At 34.1% G+C, this 8,872-nt stretch overlaps 1 protein-coding gene across 1 annotated transcript; it reads left to right on the top strand.

The window, feature by feature from the left end:
* The first annotated feature begins 335 nt into the window (after window positions 1-335).
* LOC134709563 (uncharacterized) lies at window positions 336-7,195 on the top strand. The gene is made up of 3 exons (XM_063569723.1): window positions 336-423; window positions 1,817-1,940; window positions 6,145-7,195. Exons 1-3 carry the CDS (start codon window positions 387-389, stop codon window positions 7,121-7,123), a joined length of 1,140 nt encoding a protein of 379 aa, XP_063425793.1. The 5' UTR covers window positions 336-386; the 3' UTR covers window positions 7,124-7,195.
* Window positions 7,196-8,872: the final 1,677 nt, after the last annotated feature.

Below are 8,872 nucleotides of genomic sequence, written 5' to 3'. Positions count from 1 at the left end.
AAAAAAATGAACGAAAAACAAATATGTAACACATAAACAAACGACAACCACTGAATTACAGGATTCTGACTTGGGACAGGCACATACATAAATAATGTGGCGGGGTTAACTAGTTAGCTGTGCATTATTCAGATTATAGCACAGTTAGAACAAAGAGATTTTACCCATGTTATTTGTTAAGTCAAACTAATCGTTCTGCAGGTATTAGTATCTCTTGAAATACATGAAATGTTCCATGTTCAATAGTACACTAATATGGAAAAGCTTTAAGACTGAGCACACATGACATTTGTAGATAAGGATAACTTTAACCTGAGTGGACCTACATATATACAATAATCTTACATTCGATACATACATGTAATAGCACCGAATTGGTTACAAACATGATACGATTGCTGTTATTCTTTTGGGTATCAAAATGTAAGTACGCAAGATTTAAAAATAATATTATCACTAGCTTACTAAAATTATTTCACCTTTTCAAATGTAGAAATGCTCAATTTCATTGAAGCGTTTATAATTTCAATGAATACCATCCAGTCTATAGTTTTTACAATATTTTTTTTTTAATATATGTTTTTCTCAACACAAGATTGAATTATATTTGCAGAATCGACAGTTCAGCCTCGGAAAGAAAATATTTTGCCAACATGAGCTTTTTTTGTGTTTTCTTGTGATGTTATCAATTGACTTGTAACTAACAGCTGCATCCTATATGAGTGTTTGGAGATTGTACGTTTAAACGTGAAGTGTTGAAAACAAAATATGGTATTATTAGTTGTAATACTTAATCTGCAACTGTTGTTGTTGTGCCGTATAATCATATCACGAACCAAGACACAAGCGTGACTATTTTCATTTCAAGATAACAGATTAATTCAATTAGGTCCCTGATACACTTGGTATAGATATACACAAGAAATGTTCGCTTTACGAATTGATGTTGACGAGGGCACCTTGCAGATTTCACTTCTGCTGCCTTTACATATGTGACGAGATTGCTTCCGATAGAAAATATAGATGATACTTAGTCAGCCGTAAGTGATTGAGCTCAGGAAGTAGTTCTTTAGCTCAGTCGGTTAACGCGCTGCCTTGATAAAGATAAAAAAAAAAACGCGCTGCCTTGTAACACAGAGGTCCCGGGTTCTATTCCCGATGGAGACAGAACTGAATATATATATGTAGAATCATGCTCTCCGATTACAGTGGCGCCCAACTAAAAAAAAACACGGTGATCAGAGAGGAATTCTAGCTAAGGTGTGTGTTGTGAGAGTCATAATGGTTGATGACTCTTGAGATTGGGGAAGTGTGACGGCATTTCTTCCCTAAGAAAATAAAGAAGATACTTAGTCAGCCGTATAAAGCGGCTGAGTTAAGGGTGTACTTCTTTAGCTCACGGTTGGTTAACTGCCTTGTGACATTTTAGATCCCGGGTTCGATTCCCGGTGGAGACACTGTGACAGATGATTTTGTATGTAGCAAGCACCGTGCTCTCTTGTTACACATACAATAGAAATTATCGATTGAAAAATTATCTTCAACTAACGGATTGCAATAAAATTGAAAACAAATATTTATACATTGTATTTTAAAACATTTAAAAATACTGCATATATATGAATATGGTATCATAATATAAGGGAAAGTAACGAAATTTCAGATGATTTAATTCAGTTTTGAAAAAGGCCGATGCAATACGTATTTTGTTTACAATTCAATATTGTTTAGTGTTATTCGTATTTAAACTTGCTGGTTTATTATTTTATTTGATATTTATATAAAAAAAAAATATTTGTGAAATTTTATTTTTTAGTATCATGGCTGCTAGTTAGTGCTTCCTACCAAGACTGCATTGATGCCATAGATACAGGATGTAGACATGGAGTTACCGACCTAAATAAATATTGTTTGACTGACGGCAGGATTATAAATGGGAGGTGATAACCTTTATCTTCTTTTTGTTAATATCGGCTCTATCAAAATGAAATTCAACTATACATGTAGAAATCAATTTAAAAGTTAATTTTCAAGTATATTAGGAAATCGTTTTATCAGCAAGCAATTTTAGTAAGTGTCTACAAAATATTGCCAGGGAAGCTTAAGGGTAATTAAAATGCAAATGCTCACTGCTACATATGTTCCACAAACATATTAGGACTGTAAGAAGACCCCTAATAGTGCGGTGACTGAAGGCAGATTTTTTCGAATTTAATCTCCCCACCGAACACACACCTATATAATATATCGTTGGAAAGAGGAAATCGTGATCTATAGTAGTATGCCTGTCGTCAGGACCTGATATGGTCACATATTTTACAAATTGAGGTCAAAGGTCATATGTAAAATACTGTGAAAATTTAGGAGGGTTTCAATTTTGACATTTTTTTCTATTTCTAAACCGTACCTAAATACAAATGATACTGTTTTGGCTTAAGTAATGTTAATTATTATACATAAACCTAAATCATTTAGATTTTTTTATCAAAAAAAATGCTAAAACGACGTTTAATAAACAAAACTTCAAAAATCAAGTTTTCAACCTATAAAATGTTTTGAGCACCTTAACCTTATGAAAAATCGATTTCAGGTAAAAAATTAAGTGTCATGCAAGACAATACTTTAAAATTATTTTTTAAACTATCATATTGGGTGAGGTATGAAACCAAAGCAATAGAACTCTACAGTCAAATATGACTTCAAATTGAATTTGCGGATACTTCATGTTTTTTATAGACTACTCATTGCTTTTGGGTTTTTTTTCACAATTATTACTGCTTGCATAATATTATCTGTTGTTACATGTATTTTACTCTGGTTAAAATCTATTACATTATAGCTTTAGTACCTATATCCCCCCTTTTTGCCCTTGCAACGTACCACAAACTTCAAAAAGTATTCCATATGAGAAAAAGAAGATGTGATATGATTGCAAATGAGACAACTCTTCAAATGAGACATAAATTTACAATTATAGGTCCCGTACGGGCTTCAAAAATGAGTAAAAGTTATACTGCATAGTCTTCAATTCCCGAAATGAATAATGTAAAACAAACGAAAATTCTAACGGCCTGATTAATGTTCAAAATAAATAAGAAACAAACAAATATAATATATAGAAACAAACGACAAACACTACATTACCGTCTCGTGACTTGAAACAGACACATACAGAATGTGCCGGGGTTTAGCTTTTTTACGGGCGCGCCAACACTCCCCTAACCTGGGGGCTGGGACTGTGTGTATCAGTGCAACAAGCTACCAAATCAACCTTTATATCCATCTTCTTCATTGTCATCAGCCGTCACAAGACATTTTTTAATATTTCTATACATTTTACTCATGACCACAGGTCTGCACTTGAAAGGTTCTGCTCAAAGCAAACACGTTATTTTGAGTTTTTCTTTACAAGTGCAGACAAGGTATTGTAGGAAGTCCGAAGACATTTGTTCCGAAAAAAACACCAGCTTCAAACCATTCCTATCAATTCATCCAAGATTTAACAGATATCTAAAAGGAGGGTTTAGGAAGGTGTGATGACAACCATATGCTTGTCTGCAAATTAAAGATGCTGGGGAAACATACGAGACATACACACTATCATGAATTCGCTCAATTTCATGGTTGGCAACACATTAGATAACGTCGCACTTCACTTTAAGAAGCATAAAATCCATTGGCATTCACAGTTTGAACAGGGTGTTTTGAACTAAACTCATGGTACATTTGTGAAGCCAATTCTAAATGAAAAGGAGTAAAAAGAAAATTGCCACACAAACAATTGACTCAACAATTGATTAGCATTTATGCAATTTCTCTGGTGCCATTTCCTGGGAAAAGTCTTGGCTGTATGCAGTTTTATCGAGTAACCATAAAATGAATTGCAATAAATACGAAGGCATTGACTGAATGGAAGTAGGAAGAAACAATTCATCCGAAGTTGGGTTTTCTTCTGTATAGTTTCGATGTCTTTTCTAAATATACTTGCAGCGGAATGAAATATCTGTCCGTGATTTGTATCTATTACAGTTGACATTGCGATTTTGAGGTCAGTTTTCAATTAGCAGCAGATATGGCATCTCAAACAGTTATTTTGCTACTGAATATTATGTTATATTTGCCACCAACTTGTTGAAGTTGTTTGACAGCTGTATTTCTATAAAAATCAATGAGTTTCGACTGCATTTTATAAGTAGAATATTTTATATTAGAATCAGCCGGAAGGAAAGATCTATGATATTTATCAAGTAACAGTGTCATAAGGAATGACCATTAAATCATTATCAATAGCCAAAATAAAATTAGTAAAAGCAGTATCGTGATCTGAGATATCTGCTTCCGCGGGTTTGGATTTTATTTTCTTTTTTCTTTTTTAGCAAATTATTTGCAATGCAAACAAAATGACAGAGTGCTTGAAGTTTAAAAGTTGGACGGGAAACTATTTCAACTTTAACTTTGACTGACACGGATAAATCATTTTTAATACGCTCATCTGATTCAAGCTTGAGTAGTTTTTGATCTTTTGAAAATGTTTTGTTCCAAAAAAATAAAAGCGCTCCAGTTGAACGACTGCATTCTAGAACGCCTACAAATACCCGAAACTAAGGGACAACAGATAATTGTATGTCGTCATTGAATATCAGAGATAAGAAGCTTCTTTGCTCTAAAAAGGGGAACACATATGTTTACTAGTGTAACTTTTGTAGCACGAACGATGATAATCTGCCTTCACGGAGTTCTTCAAATTAACATGTTTACCTCATCCAATCTTTTATCCAATGCAGATACAAAAATCGACTTCCCTATACTGGTAAATTAAAATTTCAGTCGAACTTTTTTGGGGGGCATATTATTTAAGCACTGCATAAAATTTAACGACTTTTGTCTGTTCTTTGGACTTAATGGAGCAAGTTGCAACGGACTTGACATATCACGGAATATTTACTGAAACTATCCGTCAATTATTTTGATTTTACAATAACTCTTTTTTTAATGGTTTATAAGAAAAAATCATAGAATATAAACATAAACATACAACGTATGTGGCATATATCAGTGCACTTTGATAATTATGTGTGTATATAATAGCGAAAAAGGTAGTAATTTCATATATCAATTGAGAGCAAATTATTGACTAATACACAAAATGTGACGGAAGGCAAGTGATTGAGTTCCGTGTTGAAATTAAAGTTTTTTACTCATTCTTTTTCCATTGATTTCTTAAGGTTTTTTTCATATTTTGGTTCCGAAATTTTGATCACTTATTAGTTTTATGAAATACTGTATGCTTAAAATATAATGGGATAATCTTTATTACTACTATGAAGAAGAAACTAAAGTTTGTGTCCAAATTTGCATTAAAATTACCACAATTTTAAACAGTCAAACTTCGCAAATTTTATAGATTAGAAGAAAATAAAGTACTGAATAGAATATTTTGACATATACACATAGCTTCAGGAAAAACTATTTCAATTAAATGTAGACAAACAGACACAATTTTTCATTTTGAAAAAGGGGGGTTGAAACTCTCCAATATACTACTAGTCATTAAAACGACTTTTAAGAAAAATGTGACCGTACGAAATTATGACGACAGGGCAAAAACGAAAGAAGACATATTTGTCTTTAAGTTAAGACCATTTTTAGCCGTGTGTTATTTGGGGAGATTAAACTCGCGATCTAGACGACTTTTTACACTTCTGTCACCGCACTATAATGAGTTAGTTGACCGTTATGTAATATCTATTCCGCAGATGAAGACGACGAATATATTTCATGTATCGTAAGTGCAACCCCGTCCAATTTCCATCGTATGTGACCCACCGAATAAGACTTACCACAAGGTTTGTACTTACATGAGAATCGCGACGGTTGCCACACGTGTAGTAGGATCTGTAACCCTTCCGAACCATCTGAGATCACCAGACGTGTTTGGTAGGGTTCATTTTTCTCAGTCTTTCGTTTTCTATGTTGTGTTTTATTAACCGATGTTTGTCTCGTTTGATCATTTTCTTTTCGACTTATGAGTTCGAATGTGTCTTCGGTACCCTTTGCCTCTCTTTTACAGACGGAGAGCAAAAGGTAAGATGTCCTATGGCCATTTATTTTGTTTATTCGTAATTAATATCTTCTATTTTTCAGTTGCAATTTCCACAAGGAATTTTGTCTTCAGACATATTTCCATAATGAGACAATTGAGCTTCTAAGTCACGGCACTCATTGTCAGTACCATGATCACAATCAACAGTATAACCCTAACATTACAACTGGATCAGTCAATTTATTCTCTAATATGATTCATGGTATAGATGATCGTCTAAAAGCAGTAGAGATTGCAGGACATACTTCAAAAGAAGCTATCAAAATATTCTCAAAGCAGGATCATACTCATAAAATATACACCAGAAATACAAATTGCTGGGCATACGGACTAGATTTATCATGTATATCTCCATGGAATAGCTACGGCAACAATAGGAAAGCCGGCACACTTCTGTCACCTCGTCATGCTGTGTGGGCTAGGCATTACAGTATCAAAGTAAATTCAACTCTCCGATTCGTTGATCAAAACAATAATGTCTTCGATCGAAAAATAATCAAAACAAAAGCTATACCCGTCAGAACAAATTCCACGAACCACCGGGTATATCTTTCTGGCTTCGATATGGTTATTGGTCTTTTGGATAGCGACGTTCCTTCAACTATAAGTTTTGCAAAAGTACTTCCGAAATATTTTAAAGAATTCCGTCCAACGCGTATGTATGTAAGGCTACCAACTCTGTGTACGGATTTTGAAGAAAAGGCATTGGTTGACGACTTTTCAAGTCAGACAAACAACATGGCTCGCTTAACAGTTCCGTTCCGGAATACAACACGTTACCAGTATTATGAGCCTAAGATAAGTGGAGATAGCGGCAATCCATGTTTCTTTGTCGTCGAAAATGAACTTGTATTTCTTTTCGTTTTTACCTTCGGTGGAGCGGGCTCTGGCACTTCCATTCAGTATCACCATGATGATGTTAATCAAATTATGCATAGTCTTGGTGGAGGATATCAGCTTACAGAGGTTGATCTGTCTAAATACCTTGGGAATCATGACATAAGTAGCCTATTTGGGTAAAAACGTGGCTTTCTTGTTGCGTTTAATTCAAACTTTCCTCTTATATTCATTATTTTACTGGTTGGGCGTATTTTGTATCCACAGTTGTCTTTATTAAAGATGAAAAGTTATTTCGATTGATAATACATGTTTGTTGATTAATTTGTATGCCCCACTTACGATTGTAGAGGCTTTATGTTGCCCGGATTTTGGCGTCCGTACGACCATTCTTTGGTTAAAGTTTGTTATTAAACGGTGATTTAATATGAAGTTGTGGTAACATCAGCTTAAAATTTATTACATATAGTGATAACTAACTTTGTAAGATAATATATAGAAAATTAGTTTTTTAACAAGATCTCGAGATTCCTCTATCATTTAAAAGTGATAGTACGTGCGATGCATGGTTTCATATGGACAATAACATCATACCGTGGAGATCAATTCTATCCTGCCATTAAAATTGCTGTTAGAATAATCTGTCATAGAGCCGTTTCAAACTGTTCCAGAAAAGTTCTGCCTAATTCAGTTCTACCATAGAAGTGTTTTAAGGTGGTACCTAACACTACAGGGAGATAACTCTGTAAAATCAGCTAAACGTTTTAATTACGTTGCGTTGTTAAAGGGATATTAAGCTTCTCAATGATCAAAATAAGTGTTTGTCAAACTGCTATATAACCAGTGTAATTTTTCTGATCAAACGGTTGGTTCAAAATTCTTTAAATTTTTATATTTTTGTCAAAGGGTCAAAGTAAATACTTTGTCAAAATTTTAAGAAAATTAAACGAGCCAAATTAATTTTAGTTCGACAAGTGTTGGGAACCACCTTAAGTAGAACTTTCAGAATCAGTTCTAGGTAGAACTGATCAAATCATATCTAGGAAGAACTGTTCTAAACTGTTCTGGTTGAACTGTCCAAATCAGTTCTAATCGTATTTATTTCTCAAAGTACCAGGATTATAATTTTGTACGCCAGACGCGCGTTTCGTCTACATAAGACTTATCAGTGACGCTCATATCGAAATAGTTATAAAGCCAAACAAATACAAAGTTGAAGAGCATTGAGGATCCGAAATTCCAAAAAGTTGCGTCAAATATGGCTAAGGTAATCTATGCCTGGGATAAGAATATCCTTAGTTTTTCGAAAAAAATAAAGTTTTGTAAACAAAAATTTATAAAAATGACCACATAATTAATATTCATGTCAACACCGAAGTGCTGACTACTGGGCTGGCGATACCTCGGGGACGAAACGTCCACCAGCAGACTGTCAGCAAAATTGACCAAATCAGTTCTTACCATAAAACTGTTAGCAGAACGGACTAAATAAGTTATAACCGTAGAATCGCCTGCAGAACTGAGCAAACATGTCAGATAATTTTATGCCCCATTTATGGGCATTATATTTTCTGGTCTCTGCGTCCGTCTGTCCCGCTGAAGGTTCAAGTTTTTGGTCGAGGTAGTTTTTGATGAAGTTGAAATCCAATCAACTTGAAACTTAATATATATTATAGTATTCTGTCTTCTTTTTTTGTTTTTGAATTTTTAAGACAAAGAGTTCTTAAAACTGTTCTAGGGTAGAACTGTCAGTACCAGTTCTAGGTAGAACTGACCAAATCAGTTCTAGGTTAAAACGGTTCCAGCTAGAATTGTCTAAAAAGTGTCAGGATGACAGTTCTACATACTGTCCTAGAACAGTTCTCCTGACAGATTCTGACAGATTTGATGAGAGGTTAGAAGAGATCGCCACTGTATGTTTATGTTCGCCTA

Source organism: Mytilus trossulus, chromosome 3 (assembly GCF_036588685.1).
Source record: "Mytilus trossulus isolate FHL-02 chromosome 3, PNRI_Mtr1.1.1.hap1, whole genome shotgun sequence".
Taxonomy (NCBI): domain Eukaryota; kingdom Metazoa; phylum Mollusca; class Bivalvia; order Mytilida; family Mytilidae; genus Mytilus; species Mytilus trossulus.
The sequence above is the reverse complement of the archived record's forward strand: the minus strand, read 5'-3'. Positions and strand labels throughout refer to the sequence as shown.

Excerpts from the sequence above, each read along its gene's own strand:
- LOC134709563 (XM_063569723.1), top strand. The coding sequence starts at position 387 with ATGATACGATTGCTGTTATTCTTTTGGGTATCAAAAT. Across the intron at positions 424-1,816 it reads ATTCTTTTGGGTATCAAAAT|TATCATGGCTGCTAGTTAGT; the intron begins GTAAGTACGCAA and ends TTTATTTTTTAG. Across the intron at positions 1,941-6,144 it reads GGCAGGATTATAAATGGGAG|TTGCAATTTCCACAAGGAAT; the intron begins GTGATAACCTTT and ends TCTATTTTTCAG.